The following is an 18,609-nucleotide window of genomic DNA, read 5'->3' on the forward strand; positions in this document are numbered from 1 at the left end:
TTAAAAAAAACCCATAGAAACAAAAGACTATAAATATTTTGAAATAGATAATAGCTCAAGGAGTCCATAAAATCAATGATGAAGAATTTTTGACCTAGAACAAAAGTTATATGATAGTACAAAGTCTTTGATTTCCTTTTATATTTGAAGCCACAAAAAATCTTTAAATTCTAGCTCCAAAGTATTAAGGATATGAATTTCAAAGAAAAAAAAATAATATATACTTGTATCACTTAAAAAGATTAGAAAATCACTCAAAGATGGTAATATATTGAACTAGAATGGCTATTATTAAAAATAAAAATATTAAAAAGTTTTGAAACAAGACTAAGGATTAGAAAGATATTAATAAGAATGAAGAAGGCTTCACTCTTGCCTCCATATATACTATCTAATTAGAAGTTACGTAGCAATGTTTTATAGGACTTCTAACATGTGTTGACTTTGTAAGTCATATGTTTTAACTTGCAAGACAAGTTTTCTATATGTGCGTCATATAATTAGCTTATTCTACAAGTCAACAACATGTATAATACGTGATTAACTTGTTGACCAAGTTTCTAACCTATTAATCAAGTACAAACACATGTAAAATCAAAGCCATATCTATGAAATTTCTAAGAAGTTTTTTTAGAATAAATTATGAAATTAATCTACTTTTATTTATTTCTATCTAATTATATAGATAATTATTGAGATAAATATATATATATATATATATATATATAACACAAATTTTTCTTATATCCAAAATGCCATAGTATTGAAAACTTATGATAATCTTGAAAAACATGTAATTGTGCTTCACCTTCTAAAACATATAATCATCTTTTGAAATAAAATAGATTATTTTTTAACTTAAACTTAGAAGTATCATAAGATTTAAATTAATTATTTTTAATATCATAAATAAAAATATTAAAGAATATATTCAATTAAACTTATTTAAAAAGGATTGGATCAATAATTAATGCTAATTTTGTTGCTCAAAGATGAAAATGTTCTAGCTTTAAGAGAATTTTCATCTAAATACAAATAATCATCCATCAATGAGTTTTCATTTGTAAATGAATTTTCACTTACAATTAAGAATTCATCCACACCTTTTGTTTATTTAAAATAAAAATCATCCAATTCAACCTTTTCCATTCATGCATATATTAAAATGTCTAAGGATAAATTTAAATAAAAATAAAAAGATTGATTTTTTATTGATTAAATTAAATATTATTACTTTAATAGATTCAATACTAAGGATATTTGATAATTCATCAATTATATGGATCTCTAAGGTGATATTTGAGTATTAAAATTTTAAATGACCAAGTTGTAGTTAAACTCTGACTTGTCGCTTTAGTAGGCTAATTTATTCTTCTATCAAGTATAGACATGATTCTTGAGAGAATCTAAAATTAAATCTAATCAATACACAAGGGACAATTGCATTACATAGAAACACAATATAATGAAGAAAAAACTTGGAAAACTTGTTTTGTTGAATTCTAATCCTAAATTCATCTTATGGACTTATATTCACTTTACAATTCTCCTTGGAATGTGATATCCGAAAATGTAAGAACTTTCATTGCCTAGTTAGTTTCTTATTATTATGTCAACACTAGACAATATGCTTTTGTCAATTCTAAGTTGACATAATGACTACTTTGCTTGTGAATCTCTCGTCACATAATTTAGTAAAAAGTGATGATAAAATAAAATATTTTTTAGAATTTATTTAATATTTATTTAATATTTAATTATAATTTAATTATAATTTAATTAATATTTTGATTAAGATTTTATTAAGATCTTATTTAGAATTTAAGATTTGATTAAGATTGAGGATTTTATTAAGATTTGATTCAGATTTAATTAGAATATAGAATTTTATTAGGATTTAATTAGATTTAAGATTTGATAAAGCTTTGATTAGGATTTGATTAGGATTTGTTTAAAATTTGATACACAACGATAATCAAAATATTGATGATGTTGATATGATCCACGACTATTGAGGGTAGAAATCTAGATCTCAAAGCAGCTAGAGACAATGTAGTAACACAACAACCATGCTGCACCATAACACCGTCGTCGCCAATCCAACTCCTCAATGAACAAAACGTAACATAACATTGAGTGAATAGATCTGCTATTTCAAGCTTATATTCAGTTGTGCCTCACTTCCTGGCTTGAACTTGCTTATAATAAATAATATACAGAAGTTGAATTAGGAAACCGTCATGGAAGAAAAAACTAACCGTTGAATAAGCTTCAAATATATCTCAGTGATAGGGTATAATCAAAATATATGAACCAAAATAAGTGCATATACTAAAACAACAAATTATTAACATTAATCTAATTGTATACTTAAAGTAGATACAATATACATGAGTGCCTATTATTTAAGTAATAAACAATCCATATTACAACAATGTAATTGTATTTTATCTTTTAAAATATATAAATATCTTTTAAAATAAAATAGATTATTTTAAAACTCAAACTTAGAAGTATCATAAGACTTAAAAGAATTATTGTTAATATCATAAACAAGGAGATCAAAGGTCATATTTGATTGAACATACTCGAAAAAAAATTAAATCAATAGCTAATATTGATTTTATTGCTTGAAGATAAAAATGCTCTAACTTTAAAAAAAATATTTTTTATTGATCAAAAGCTATATCTTTTTTTTTTAGTACAAGATAAGTATGTCTAATAAGAACATTTGACAAACCTTATTTTTTTGGTCAATAAGAAATCTTAAAATCAAATCTTAATAAAGCCATCTTTTAATGGACTTAGAAACATTTCAAAACATGTATTGATATGAAATACTCAATTAAAAGCACCTTCTAGGTAATGACTCTATTCTTGAAATGAATCCACAATTGCAAGAAGTCATTTGTTGTAAATCTTGTAATTGATCTTGCCTTCTCAAAATTTCTTGGAATGTAAAGATATCAAGTGAAGTTTGTTATGTGCTCCCATTTGGAATAATACGACATCTAATACAAAGTTTGATATCTTTATTTTTACAAAGAATTTCTTAAAAAGTTGATATAATACAAGATTAGTATAAAAATAAATGATGTGTTTAAAGCTTCAAAAGAAGTTTTGGCTTCTTTACTTCACTTAAATTTGTTTTTATATGTCAAATGTGTAAATGGAGCTACAACTTGAAGGAAGTTCTTAATAAAGATCTAATGATAATTGACAAATTCCAAAAAACATTAAACATCTCTTATTATTTTTAGAACCTTTCAATCCATGATAGTTTGAACTTTCTTACAATCTATCATAAGACCATTATTTGAAATGATGTATCCTTAGAAGTCAATTAAATAGTATGAAATATATATATATTTTTTTATTTTAGTATATAATCTTATATCTCTAAGTTTTTGTAACATATAAAAAATTTGAAGTTTATACTCTTTTGTGTTTTTAGAATAAATTAAAATATCATCTAAATAACAAATGATAAGATCATCTAAAAATCCTTGAGAGATATAATTTATAAGATATTGAAAAGTAGCTTGGATATTTGTAAGTTCAAAAGGCATGACATTGTATTCGAAATTTCTATATCTAGTTTGAAATATAATCTTTCATTAATCACTTTCTTTAATGTATACTACATTATATATTCTTTATAGATTTATTTCAGTATAAATCTTACTTTAATTCAATTGATCAAAAATTCATGATATTAAAGGTACATATTCTTGGTGGTAATCTTATTGAATCCTTATTAATCCATATGCATTTGCAATAATCAATCCTTTTTTTTTTATAAATAAGTTAGGTGTTTTTGTTAGAAATTTTGAATGGCTTATGAAATTCTTAGCTAATTTCTTATCAATATATATCTTAAGTTCAATCAATTTATTTTATAATAAACTATAGATTTATCCAAATGGTAATTGACCTCCTTCTTGAAGATCAATTAAGCAATGATAAGAACAATGCTTTAGAAGAATATCCACATTTTTCTTTTCAAAAATATTTTGATAATCTTAAAAATAACTTAAAATATTCTTTGAAGTCTTTCTACCATTAAAAATAAGTGTGGCATAAATAACACAATAAGTTCATACTTTTGTAGCATTAATTTTGATAACTTACGAATGATAATATTATCAATTGATTGTCTTGTTATAAGGTACAAATCTTATTAGTTGCAATACAAATTGTATGATGTTTTCCATATATGGATCAATATTCTATCAAAAAAATCCTCAAATTTATTCAATATTGAATCATATTGTTTTAAAAAAGATAAAATCTATGATAATACAAAACTTGAAAGAAGTATATTAATAAATCTAACTTATGATTATAAAATTGGATAGCTTTGGGATTGAAGTTCAATCTTCAATTATACTTGATTGATAAATCCTTAAAATTTTAATCTTATGCAATCAAAATTCTTGCATAATCCAACTGTTGGTTTTCTAATACCTAAAAGATATTTGGCTATAAGAGAAGTAACCTGATTTTATATAGATATTATCTCTAGATCTTTGCTTCTTACCAATCTTATTATTCTTTATGATGGTAAATTGAATTGATGCATTGTAAGCATTAACTTCTTCAATTGCTCTTGCATGTGTGCTATTGTACTCTTTATTTCAACAAGCTCTGCCATGATAATACTAGAAAAAAGAAAATGTCTAATATTACTCAAAACAAATAAAAAAGAAGACTTGAGAAAAAAAATGCTAAAAATAATATCAATTTAAAAGAAGGTAATCTGAAACTTCTAATATACTTATGTCTTATTAAGAAAAAAAAAAATCCATTCTTAATTTAAAAAAATATAAAGATATAATATTATAAGTATATTCTTATTAATTTATCAAAGACAAGTATTTAATAAATATAAATAAATAAGTAAGACTTTTTGAAAGAAAAATGATAAAAAAAAATCAATGAACATATATATTCAAAAGAATTTGGAATGGCTATTTCTACAAGGATAAAAAAAAAAAAAAAAAAAAAAAAAAAAAAAAAATGACAAGAGTAAGATAGTATATATAGAGGCAAGAATTTTATATATGTGTGCCACATAATGAGCTTGAACTACAAGTTGCCAACACGTGCGACATATGGATAACTTGTTAGCTAAGTATTCAACCTATTAATCACCTATAGATATATATAAAGGTGAAATTACAACTATAAAGCTTTTAGGAAGCTTTTCTATAAGATATTATTAAATTGATCTATTTTTACTTAATTTTATTTATTTATATTACATAAGTAATTATTGAAGTAAATATTTATGTTTATAATATCATATAATAAATAATTGGCTTATTATAGATAATAGATTATACATTAAAAATAAAGAAAACCACAAAAGATGTTGATTGCAAGAACTAATTGTATTTATCTTTGATCTCCTTTTAACATTATTCAACAAGTATATTACTCATTTTTTGTGATTAAAAAAAGATTGTTATCAAGTTTAATCACTTCAATTATTACTTTGAGGTTTTTGTCCTTAATTCTTTGGAATGCTTCTTCTTAGCATAGGATACATATTATTTAAAAAGATCCTCTTCAATATTTAATTTCTTAAATTATTTTATCAAAAAATTGTAAGCTTAATACTCTCTAATAAGATTTGCTATTGCATATTCAAACTCCTTATAAATGACAAGAATTTTCTTACAATATTTGTAAATAGTAAACTTAAATATATATAGATGATAAACATCCAGAAAATCTAACCAAAAAGCATTTGATTAGTGATAATACCTTTTCTTTCCTAACTTAATGACAAAAAATTTGTGACTAACTTCCACATTCTGCTCTTTTATAAATAATACCACCTTGCCAACTTCATCTTTCATCCAAATTTGCCTTATATATAATACCAAATCTATCAAGTTTGCATATGCCATTGCTTTAAGTTAAACAAAAGAATCCAAGAAGCCAAATTAGGCATTAAGTAATATGCAATATTACATTCTTGTAAAGATGACAAGCAATACAATGCTATTGTGTTGTATGCTTATTATCCTCAAGATTTAACACCTTGGTAGATAATGATTAATAATTATTCAAACATTGCTTCTAATAAGACTTATATAAATTATTTATTATTTGTTTATTTATTTATTTTTTAAAACATGACTTTTAGATTTATTATTAAATCTTATTAAAGCTTAAGCTAAAAAATCCACTTTTTCTACTTAAGCATGAAAGTAGATTCTTATATAGAATCATATTTATTAAAATTTGGTTCACTGATATTTACTACTTTTGTTAAGAATTTTATTCTATGTTTTATAATTGTAAAACCTAAAATTGATAATATGTAAAAGATAGGATTTACTATAAAAATTTGTATTATTATAAAAATATAAAAGTTTAAAAAATTGATGACTTAATTACTATTTAATTTATAAAATATTTGTTTAAGCATGATCTTTAGATTATAATTCTACTATTTTTCAATAATGTTAAGATTTTAATTTTTTATAAATCTATGGTATTTTAATAATTATATTATAAACTCTAATTATTATATTATAACAATAAAAATTTAAAAAATATTTTTTAAACACTTATAATAAAATAAATAAATAAATGTAAACTATTATTGATAAAGAAACCAAAATAATAAATGTATTAATATATTTAATTATTCAATTATTAAATTAAACATAATTTATTATAGTATTAGATTAAATACCATATATTTATTTATTTACTCATCTTTTTAATACAAAAATTCTGATTCTCAAATCTTTCAAATTTTACTTTTTAATAATTTTGATTGAAATTGATAGTCAAGTATTATCTAAATTTCAAATTACATTAAGTCCATAAATAAATCACATTTAAAATTTAAAACTAATTTTTATCTAGAATGAAAGTGATCTTGCATGAACAAAAAATATGGATAAAATTGCACCTGAAATTCACGCAATAACTCCTATCAACGAGGTGAATAAAGAAATATTTTCTTTATTTTATACTTGCAAATATTAAACATGATTGCTTTAAAAATCATGTAAATATTACCCCTCCAAAATACATGCAATGAGCAGCTTCAAGCGTCCACTCCATGAACATCAGATTCATCCATGAGTTCTCGTGGATGAACTCCGGATTTCATCCACTTTCCTGGTCCGTGAACGCTTGAAGCTCTGATTCTGTGTTGAACGTGGTGTCGTGGCGGGTCCATAGGATCATGAGTGCTACAGTGACACCATCGATGATCAGCGTTCATGGGCTTCTTCTCTATTCTCTTTCAAATTTTCCTTTCGCACAAGGTGTTCCAGAGGAGCGGGACCGCTGCGAACTGCCCTTGAAAACTTGAGTTTCTTGCGCAACCTGTCGTCAAGAAAGGTAGAATTGCTTTGATATTGCTGATAGTTCCACAGATACGATTCGAAACCGTTTGATCACATTTGAGGTGGAGAATTAGGATTTGGATCCTCATAGTCTCTTTCAGTAAAAAAAATTTCGCTGTCATTTTCTTGTTGATCAGTACTTATGTGAAGTTCTTTCAATGGATCCGTCGCCGAGAAGACAACTGTGTATTTAGAAAGGCGACGTAAGATTCAGTGACGATCCGCTCGAGAAGTTGAACAATGTATACCGGTCAGGAGTAGGATGTCAGTGCAGTCATGCAAAGTTTAAATGAAATACTGCTGTAGCAATATCTAATGAGTTTTGTTATTGGATCATGAATTGGTGCTTGAAAGAACAAATACTGTCTACCTCGCGAAGGCAAAAACTTCATAAAAACTAATTAGATGTCTTCTGCTGGTATTAGAAGTTCTACTGCCTTCAGCGGCGAAGGTCTTCACATAAACTTGTGTACATAAACTTGTCTACAAGTTTTATCAGACGGAATCACTAACTGTCCACTATACTGTTCCTACCATTTTTAATTCATAAGGTCAGCGGGTGGAAACTGATCGAGAAGTAGAAGACATGGCCACCGGCATTAGATTGAGGATTATGCGCCTGCTGGTGGCGATTAATTTGGTAATCTTGTCAAGATTGTCTCAGTACTCGGCAAACGCTGCTGGTCAGTCCAGTTTCCTCAACCTACACTGTAAACCTCAAAATTTTAGTTCGACATACTGCTTAGTTTTGTAAGAGATGGCTAATGTATGCAAGTGCATTGGTGCAAGGTTTAACTGCACTTGAATTGTCACAAATGCCACCTCGCCATCAATTAGAAATATGCAACCTAAGAGAAAATTTACATTATATCACGATCATCAGCTAACTGGTCCCAGCAGTCAGTATTCGTTTAGCAGGTGGCGATTATCCATTTTTGAAGAATGCTTCCGCTGCGCCGCCTGTTGCCACCGATTTCGACTACATCATTGTGGGCGGCGGCACTGCGGGTTGTCCTCTCGCGGCCACCTTGTCGCTTAACTATTCTGTTCTGTTGCTCGAAAGAGGAAACACGCCTTACGGCAACCCTGACATCGAGAGTGCCGCCAACTTCGGAAAACTCATCTCCAACATCCAGGGCAACACCTGGTTCTCGCCCGTACAGAGTTTCCAGTCCCAGGATGGCGTGTTCAACCGGCGCGCTCGGGTGCTTGGAGGAGGCAGCTCCATCAACGCGGGGTTCTACAGCCGAGCCAGCGACGATTACGTGAGCAGAGCCGGCTGGGACGCGGGGATGGTGGCGTCCGCTTATGAGTGGGTTGAGAGCGTCGTGGCATTCTTTCCTCGATTGCAACAGTGGCAAACAGCAGTGCGAGACGCATTGTTGGAGGTAGGTGTTGGTCCGGACAATGGGAGGACTTACAAGCATGCCAGCGGCACGAAAGTTGGGGGTTCAATTTTCGACGAGGCTGGGAAGCGTCACACAGCCGCTGACCTGCTTCAGTTCGCGAACCCGAATAACATCACGGTTCTACTCTTCGCAAACGTGCACAGGATCCTCTTCGCTCCCCCAGGTATCCGCGAAATACCCCCTTATCCAGTATTTGGTATTGTTTCATCATTTTCCAAAACCTTCAGCTGTAAGGTGTATTTTCCGTCGTGTACACAACATCTTCATTTGTTACTCACAACGGAAGGTATTATGTTTGACTAATCATTAGTCAAGTGGACGAAAATCAAGACCATTATGCAAGGTGATGTTGGTTGAAGATTAAAAAGCCTGGAAGTAAAGCAGATCAGTCTCTCATTCTAATCTGCATGAAATGACTCACAAGTATTCGAATTTGACGTCCAGTACCAGGGAGTCCACCCAGAGCTATTGGAGTTGTATTTTCGGATGTTTTGGGATTTCAACACCAGGCCTCTCTTCGTCAAGTAGAAGGCAGCGAAGTTATTCTGGCCGCTGGGGCGATCGGAAGTCCGCACCTGCTCATGACAAGCGGGATTGGGGATGCGGACGTTCTTGGACCACTTGGCATACCTATTGTCGTGAATCTGACAGGGGTTGGGAAGGACATGGCTGACAATCCAGCAAATGCAATTTACGTGCCGTCTCCAAATCCAGTCGAAGTTTCCTTGATCGAGACAGTCGGTATTACCAACTTCGGAAGCTTCATTGAGACTGCGAGTGGCAGCCAGGCAAGTTTATCGCAAGTAGGATCTCTAGGTATAATGGCACCCTGGTTTAGAAGCGAGGAACTTGTTGTCAAGTATGCAGAGGCACTCAACAATTTGCCGGTGAGAACGCAACAGATTCTAGGACAAGCTGGTGTCATCTTGCAGAAGGTAGATGGCCCATCTTCGAAAGGAAATCTAACTCTTAACCAATCCAATATTGAAGACAACCCCCTTGTTCAGTTTAATTACTTCTCAGAACCTGAAGATCTGTACACTTGCATCGAGAGCACGCGAATGGTGAAACAAATCCTTGAAACGGAAGCCATGAGAAACTATACTTACACAACCTTGCCCGAAACGATTCTTAACAACGCGGAATTAGTGGGCAACTTGATACCAACCAGGCTGGACGTGGATACACTCTCAGAATGGTGCCGCAATACAGTTATTACGATCTGGCATTATCACGGAGGCTGTGGAGTTGGAACTGTCGTGGACAATGAGCATAGGATCATTGGGGCTGTCGGTATAAGAGTTATAGACGGGTCAACGTTTAATTCCTCGCCAGGAACGAATCCCCAGGCAACTGTGATGATGCTAGGCAGGTATGAAATCACTAAATTAAGCGACATCAGTAAATGTTACAACTACCAAAAACATTGCATCATTTGCTGATATTCTATTGTACTCATCATTTCACTTTGTTGTATTGACTTGGTATCTCGCTTCCGTTACTGGGAAAAAATTACGTATGTATACACCCTACGAAACTGACGAATGTAATAACCTTTGTATTTTGATTCAGATACATGGGGTTGAAGATACATCAGGATCGACAAAGAGCGGTAAGATGAGCAGTAAAAAAATCTGATATTGTTTTTTACTTTTAAGCTCTTGGAATATTTCGATTAGTGCTTGCTTAGGGTAGTGTGCTTTAAAGTATGTCCAGGTGTGACTATCTTTTTTGGCACAGTCCAACTTCAGCACAAAAACTCCATGTCACATATTAAGGTTAAGATAGTAGAATAAGCAGTTCAAGGACACTTCTGCCAAGCTAGTCTCTCCAAATCGCGAAAGGCAGGTCTATACTGATATTAGATTACCATTAGTTCTCAAAATTCTGTACAGGGGGGAGTTTGACTAGCTCAATACACTCCTGGAAATTGGTTCTGTGACACTGTAGATATATGCAGCACAATAAGTCAACTGAATGCTGGTGCTTGACTTTTCTGACAAGCCAAAGTCTGTCTCATCATTTACTCAGAAACATATAGGCCTGCTCGGCAATTCAGTAGGCCGAAATGAGTAGAGGATGGAGATGTTTGACTGAGGAAGTCTGGATTAACGAACTTGAGGTTGAGACAAATTTCTCTTTAGAGTTACTGACGTGCGAGTGCAGTCAATCCTATTCAATTAATTGCCATGGAAATTGTAGCAGTATCTCAGAGTAGGAAGGATAAGATTTGAGTTAGCTCTATCATCTTTTTGTTGTGGAATTCATATGAAGACGCTACGTAAACCTAATAGTTCGCGACGCGATCATTGCTACAGCGATAGATTACTTCCAGAACACTCCGAGCAGCATAGCTCGTGAGGTGAATACTCCTACAATCTCCTGACATATTTGAACTCATGGTGCTATATGAACTTCAAGCGCCATTTCCTTTCAACCGCAGTTTCAATAAATGAGAGTGGAGAACCCTAAGTTTCGTAATTATAAATCGTGAACCTGCATCTCGAATAACTGAATGATGCAACATCAATGTATTGAAGGACAAGTCTAGCCACATCTTCAAATGTTGCAGCGACCAAGGGAATTGTCTCGTGGTCATTCTTGAGTTCCACCGCCGATGCTGTCTGCATTTGTCCCAACAAAGTGACATGCTGTCCGACTAAGACAGAAGCCTCGATTCCGATCCGTTCTTTAAAGATGGTAAAACATCTCTTCGGACATGAACATAAAAAGTATTTGATGTTCGAGAATTTCGATCCGCGAGCACTTCAACTGCACAGCCCACCTCATCCAGATGAAAAGAGTACACTCCTGATTACGGGATTATTCCACATTGTGAAACTTCTCAACGGCCAATGAACAATTTAGTTTACATCACTTTTTGTAATATTCAACCGTACACATCAACATAATAGTTATTAAGTTGATGGTCATTAGCTATTACATAATTTATAAACATACTAAGTATAAGAATCTAAAAAGATAAAATTATACATTTGAGATTTTTTTTAAAACAACTTTATTCATATTGACTATAATACCCTAATGAAGATTTTTTAAATTATTTATATTCAAGGATAAAGAAACCTGAATTGTATATTCTTGAATGTTAAGCATTCATAATAAAATTATTGGATTTCTTAAATCAATTCAAAATCTTTTATTAGCTTTCAAAAAGTACATAAACATAAACTTAAAAACATGTCTATTTAAGACATTTAATTAAGAGATAAAATATGTAGGTAAAATATCTTGTTCTTGTCTTTTTAGTTTTTAAATAAAAGTTTCAAGAGATCATATATTATATATTTAATAAATTTTCTTTAAAAAATTACATGATTCTAATCAATAATTTATTAAAAAATACTATTATATGCCAAAAAGCTATTTAAAATAGCACAGTTCTAAGGAATAGAGTAAATTTAAGAGCTTTATGGCTTGAACAATTTAATATACTTTTAAAGTGCTAAAGCATTTCAATATCCTTATAAAGGATGATAAATTTTATTTTTAATGAGTATGTCAGATAAATTTATTATTTTTTTAATATAGGATTTATTTTTTTATTTTTTTAATATAGAATTTATAAAATTTTAATTTTAATTTAATAAATTCTTATTCCATTCAATTTGAATAGCATTTGGTATTAAATTTAATTAGAAATTTAATAATTAAATAACCAAATCATTTGATGACATTTTCATATGATCTCATGTTTTGTATTTGATCTTAAGGAAAAAAAATCTTGCTTAAATAAAATAAATTATTTTTTTATAGCTGTATCAATTTCTTAAATAAATTAAAATTTAATACGTGATAATTTTTTAAACATTATAAAGTGTTTTTTTTTAAATAATGTGAAGTATCACTGTTTAGTTTAGTTCACAAAAGAAACGTAGATAAATATGTATGACTTTTGCTACTACTTTGGTTTCATAATATTAATAATAGATTTTTATATCATTATCTTGTTTTCTAAAAAAAAAAAGTTAAAAATATTACTTGTTATTAATTAGTAAAGATTTTTATTTTATTTTTAAGTTTATGTATAATCAACTTCATTCAATAAGATTTAAATATCTTAAGTATATCAATTATTTTATTTATATCATATTTGATTTTTTAAAATACAATTTTTCTTTTTTTTCTTTTTTTTTTAATATTTTTGGGCGCCAAATTAGAAGATTTATGTGAATAATCTTTTACGACAATTTGTATAAATCAATAGTTGAAAAGTAAATTCACAATTTTTTGACATCTCCTATTAGTCCTTATATAAAAATAAAAAAGACTTTCTTTAATTCTAATACATGTCTTTATGGTTTTTTATTATATTTAAAATAAAATTTTCTTCTACTGCAACGATAAGAAAAAAAAATTAGAAAAAAACTTCAAATAGAATCTATGACTTTTAAATTATTTAAATATTAAAAATAATTTCTATAAAGTCCTAAAAATGTCAATTACATTAAACAAATGTTTACATATTTTTATACATCTTTGTAACTAATTTCTGATAGCTAAACTTTATAAGTGGTTTTTATCTTTCTTTTTTTCTTATTTGAGCAAATCAATAAAAGAAGTGCATGTTCACTATAAAATCAATTGTAGTAGTAGTATCATCAATTTTACAATAAATGTTAGATTTCTATCTTCTTATACATAAATTTAGAAGAATGATAAATAGACCCAAGTTTTTACTCAATCAACCCATTCATCCTAACCATCAAAATAAAAAAAACAATGATCTCTAGATTCATTTATCCACTATTGGATTTGCAACCAATAAAAACCAACCACATTCATTATGATAATCATATTCTTCATTAAAGGTGGATCTATTTAGTAAAAACATGTATCTATTTAACATTCTCCTAAATTTATTGTTACAATGTAGATTTATTGCTTGGGTCTCAAACATATATTTGCTTATGAAATCTTTATATGTGGTACTATTTGTTAAAAAAGAAACAAAAGTATTTAAGAAAATTTAAACATCATAATTATAATCAAAGGCCTTCAATTATATCAAAATACTTATTATCAGATCAATGACACATATAGGTGGGCATTTTATTTAGGTTGTGTGTTTGTACATGTTTATATAGTTAAATCTACTATATACATATAATAGCATGAAAATTTGTCTTTTTAAGCTAAAAATAATAATAATTTAAAATATTGATTAAGCAACACGATTTATTTGTAAATGATACACTTGAACAGAAAATAGATTTCTTACTAAAAAAATAAATTTAACTTAAAAGAATTGATCAATGTATTGGAAAACTCTAATTACCAATATATATATATATATATATATATATAATGTAATATTTGCTTACTTGTAAAATTAAATAAAATATACTTTCCATCATTGACCATGACATAGAAGTATAATAAATGGTAGTCAAAATTCAACATGGCAATGAAATATACAAATCTCAAATGAAATTCTTAGAGACAAAGACTAAAAAATTATCAATGAAGTAATTTGTCATTGAAAAGGTAACACCAACAATTAGTAAATAATTTTTAAAAAGAAAAAGGAGAAGTGCCACGTAGGCTGATCCAGTTTCCGGGCTTAGCAGAGTGAGGGTTTCAAACGCAACGTTTCACAATCACGAAAAGAGCGGGCAATGGCGCGCTCGACGTCGGTATCAGTGGAATGGCGGGAGGAAGAGGTGAGTGGCGCCGGAATTTAATTTCCTGGCCACGTTTTTCAAACTCTCGCCTCATCCCTCAGTGGTGCCTACTTGAGCATGCATGCTGCTTGAGTCGGATCCCACCAGGGCTCTTCTCCATTATTGTTTCCCATGTTCATGTCGACCTCGTCCGGTGTGTGACGAGCTCTTTACAGTGACGAAGACCATTTTCAGTGGCGCCTATCACTTCTGGATTAGCCTGATGTGAAGTCCAACATGTCCGTGCACTGAAATCTGAACTGGAACAACTTTTTTTTGAGTATTTTGTTGATGAAGGTAATTTTATAAGTTTGTCTAATAGGATTGCTCGGGATTCGTGTTGTCGGGTACGATGGCGCATCCGAGCGGAGCCTTTGTTGCGCTTTTCAGGTGCTTCAGAACAGTTGTGGGAAATATAACGCAGTGTTGTCTGGATACGATGTTCATGTGTACTTTAGGAAGCAGGTACGAATCAGATGATGATCATACACAGCTCCTTGATTCCAGTGACGATAATACCAGTCTAGATGAGACTGAAGCTTCAGAGGATCAGGTGTTAGACAAGTGGAATTTATATTACACATGACGGAACAAGGTTCGGAAATTTCTGATAAGAAGGATAAGATTAGGAGTTTGGTGTGCGTAGAACAGGAATAGGCGTCGTGACAGGCGTATGACGGTGAAGGTGATGTTGGTTATTGGTGGAAGCAGTTGAAGTGTTAGTAATATACATGCGAATAACATTTGAACCAGGAAGAAACTAGAGGTATTCTGAAAAAAGTTCTAAATGGACTAGACTAGAGCCAGTGAATGACGTATGTGTTGCTGCTTACGCAATAATTCTGACAAAACAACTCCTATAAGAAGGTCAAGAAAATGCTAAGTGTTTAGATTTCCTACTGTATGTTGGATCATACTTCGAATTCAACAGTAAAATTTCAAAGCTCTTATTCGCAACATCTCTTTTGCCATTGTATTACCGGAGTAAACAATTACGGAGACTCATTTGCTCATTTTTCACTGTCATGTTTGTGAAGGGGGACAACTGCGCTTTCGAAGATACACAAAAGTGTACTAATGAGCCTCGCTAAATGGAAGGCTGTTTGCGTACTGGTGATCGTGATTGTTTTCATACTCTTGTTTCTGCCACTGGCTAACGCTGCCGGTTTGTAAATATACTACCCTACAAACTAGCGCTGAATATTAGATTCTCAGGACCCTGTTAAGGAACTCTATAAACAATTGAAGTTACTAGAATTAACTCACATATATTTTAAGACGATGCTCATATCTTCTAGGTGCACAGAATGCGTGTGCATGTCATCCATCCACAGTTATTGCAAGAATGTTTACAAGAAATTCTGTAGATCAAGATTGAAACCACTTCATGATAAACCAATACAACAATACTTTCTGAAGAATACAAATTGAATAGCAGCAGGCATTGTGGGATAAGCAGGTGGCGATTATCCATTTTTGAAGAATGCTTCCGCTGCGCCGCCTGTTGCCACCGATTTCGACTACATCATTGTGGGCGGCGGCACTGCGGGTTGTCCTCTCGCGGCCACCTTGTCGCTTAACTATTCTGTTCTGTTGCTCGAAAGAGGAAACACGCCTTACGGCAACCCTGACATCGAGAGTGCCGCCAACTTCGGAAAACTCATCTCCAACATCCAGGGCAACACCTGGTTCTCGCCCGTACAGAGTTTCCAGTCCCAGGATGGCGTGTTCAACCGGCGCGCTCGGGTGCTTGGAGGAGGCAGCTCCATCAACGCGGGGTTCTACAGCCGAGCCAGCGACGATTACGTGAGCAGAGCCGGCTGGGACGCGGGGATGGTGGCGTCCGCTTATGAGTGGGTTGAGAGCGTCGTGGCATTCTTTCCTCGATTGCAACAGTGGCAAACAGCAGTGCGAGACGCATTGTTGGAGGTAGGTGTTGGTCCGGACAATGGGAGGACTTACAAGCATGCCAGCGGCACGAAAGTTGGGGGTTCAATTTTCGACGAGGCTGGGAAGCGTCACACAGCCGCTGACCTGCTTCAGTTCGCGAACCCGAATAACATCACGGTTCTACTCTTCGCAAACGTGCACAGGATCCTCTTCGCTCCCCCAGGTATTTACAATTGAAGTGCGTTATTCCCTGAAATAGTCAAAGTAGACATTCCATCTGTACGATGGCATTGGTGCGCCGCCAATTTGCAAGAACAACTTTGTTTATGCATCTACAGCTCAAACTACTATTCGACACGAATTATTACAAGCTTTGGTTAACCCATGTATAGCCATATGTAATGATAATCATGAATACATTGTTGATACGGTCAAAACATTTGTTATGCATCCGCTACTCGCAAGTTGGATATTTGTTCTTTGATGTCAGTATTTCACTTTCAGTGCCAAGGAGTCCCCCCCGAGCTATTGGAACCGTGTTCTCTGACAGCCTAGGCATTCGGCATCTAGCAATGCTTCGTGAACCCTTGAAGAGCCAAATTCTACTGGCAGCTGGTGCAATTGGAAGCCCACACTTTCTTATGTTGAGCGGGGTTGGGGATGTGGACATACTCGAACCATATCGAGTACCTGTAGTTTTGAACTCGTCAAGCGTTGGGAAGGGCATGACTGATAACCCAGCGAATTCCATGTATGTTCCGTCTCGAATTCCTGTGGAGATTTCGCTGATGCAGACAGTCGGGATTACTGATTTTGGAGGCTTCATTGAAACATCTAGCGGCATCCGAGCTGTATTGTTCCAATTGGAATCGCTAGTTACAACGCCTCCGAGTTTAAGAAGCAAAAACCTATTGTTAAAGAATATAGAAGAGCTCAGAAATCTGCCTCTTGAAACTCAAAGAATGCTTGGACAAGCTGGCGTTATTTTTCAGAAAGTGGACGTGCCCGCCTCGACAGGGACTCTGAAGATCTGTATACATGCACCGAAACTGCACGAGTGGTACAACAAATTCTTAAATCAGAAGCTATGAAGGATTTTACATACACAAGTTTCCCGTATTCTGCACTCAACAATACGAAGCTGATAGGGAATGTAATGCCATCTGAGCAGGATGTGAAAACACTCTCAGAATGGTGCCGTAATACAGTGACTACCATCTGGCAATACCACGGAGGCTGCCAAGTTGGGAGAGTCGTTGATGCGGAGTACCGTGTCATTGGAGCCCACGGACTTAGAGTAATTGACGGATCCACTTTTAATTCTTCACCTGGCACAAATCCGCAAGCAACAGTAATGATGCTTGGCAGGTAGGCTTTCATCTGCAGGACAGATTCTCTACTTAGTGGAGCTGCGCTTTCGAAAGTTCACAGTTCTTATTCACATGTTACCGAATTGTTATTAATTCTGTGAAGTGCTCTAGATTGACTTCAGTTTGGTAGATATGTACACTCAACCGTCCTTCGTACCCAGGTACTTATGAACTTGTATTTGTATTCAGATACATGGGTGTGAAGATTCTTCAAGAACGACAGCTAGCGGCTTGAACAAGTAGTTCAATCTGGTGCAGGATCTGTACTATCATGTTCGTTCCTGCATCACCTAATCCGGCTCCTTCAATCGGTGAGTGATGATCAGCTGCATTTGCTGTAGCAAACCCGATGCAAGTTACGGTTAAAGCAAAACCAAATGATAGGATTTTTTGACACTACTAAAATATACTGCTGGGAACTTTCTTCAAAATTCTAAGATAGTTTGGATCCAAGGAAAGGTCTACAACATAAGAACCTTTCCCAGAATTATATTGTAGCTCCCCTAATAAATTGAACATAGGATCATATACTAGTATTTTTTAAAATCTTGGCTTTGTGATGTGATTTTTTTTTTCCATTCTCACTTTTAGAATAAATAGGGAAATCTTATTGGTTGAAACATGGTAACACAATTTACACACAAGAAAATATGTTACTGCCCCAATGAAGTGTTAAATTAGAAGTTAATGTTATGGTGGTATGTATTCTTTCATATTAATTTTATAGATGACTAGTGCCAATTTATTTTGAAAACTATTTTTATATTAAAATAGAACACATTTTCAATATTCTAAGTTTTCTTAAATGTGAAAATATTTAAATTTTGTTTTATCTTAATCATAAGTATGTCATTAAGCATAAAAAATCATTACTTTTTAGATG

The 18,609-nt window shown here is 32.3% G+C and overlaps 2 protein-coding genes across 6 annotated transcripts; both read left to right on the top strand.

The window, feature by feature from the left end:
- Positions 1-7,191: 7,191 nt before the first annotated feature.
- LOC112286513 (protein HOTHEAD) lies at positions 7,192-10,915 on the top strand. 5 transcript variants are annotated; one of them, XM_024528449.3, is made up of 5 exons: positions 7,192-7,368; positions 7,925-8,056; positions 8,274-8,945; positions 9,227-10,154; positions 10,355-10,915. In XM_024528449.3, the coding sequence occupies exons 2-5, from the start codon at positions 7,960-7,962 to the stop codon at positions 10,401-10,403; spliced, it is 1,746 nt and encodes a 581-aa protein (XP_024384217.1). In that variant the 5' UTR covers positions 7,192-7,368; positions 7,925-7,959; the 3' UTR covers positions 10,404-10,915. The 5 variants fall into 5 exon arrangements, with proteins under 5 accessions (XP_024384217.1, XP_024384220.1, XP_090109293.1 ...); XM_024528452.3 differs by having other exon boundaries at positions 8,289-8,945; XM_090253167.1 differs by having other exon boundaries at positions 8,292-8,945.
- A 3,586-nt stretch (positions 10,916-14,501) lies between these two features.
- On the top strand, positions 14,502-18,272 carry LOC112286514 (protein HOTHEAD). The gene is given in 6 exon segments (XM_090253168.1): positions 14,502-14,931; positions 15,504-15,631; positions 15,926-16,579; positions 16,861-17,442; positions 17,445-17,724; positions 17,916-18,272. Coding segments are annotated over 6 exon segments (1,803 nt in total). The 5' UTR covers positions 14,502-14,818; the 3' UTR covers positions 17,962-18,272.
- The last annotated feature ends 337 nt before the right edge of the window (positions 18,273-18,609 follow it).

Source organism: Physcomitrium patens, chromosome 9, assembly GCF_059467195.1.
Source record: "Physcomitrium patens ecotype Gransden chromosome 9, ASM5946719v1, whole genome shotgun sequence".
NCBI lineage: Eukaryota > Viridiplantae > Streptophyta > Bryopsida > Funariales > Funariaceae > Physcomitrium > Physcomitrium patens.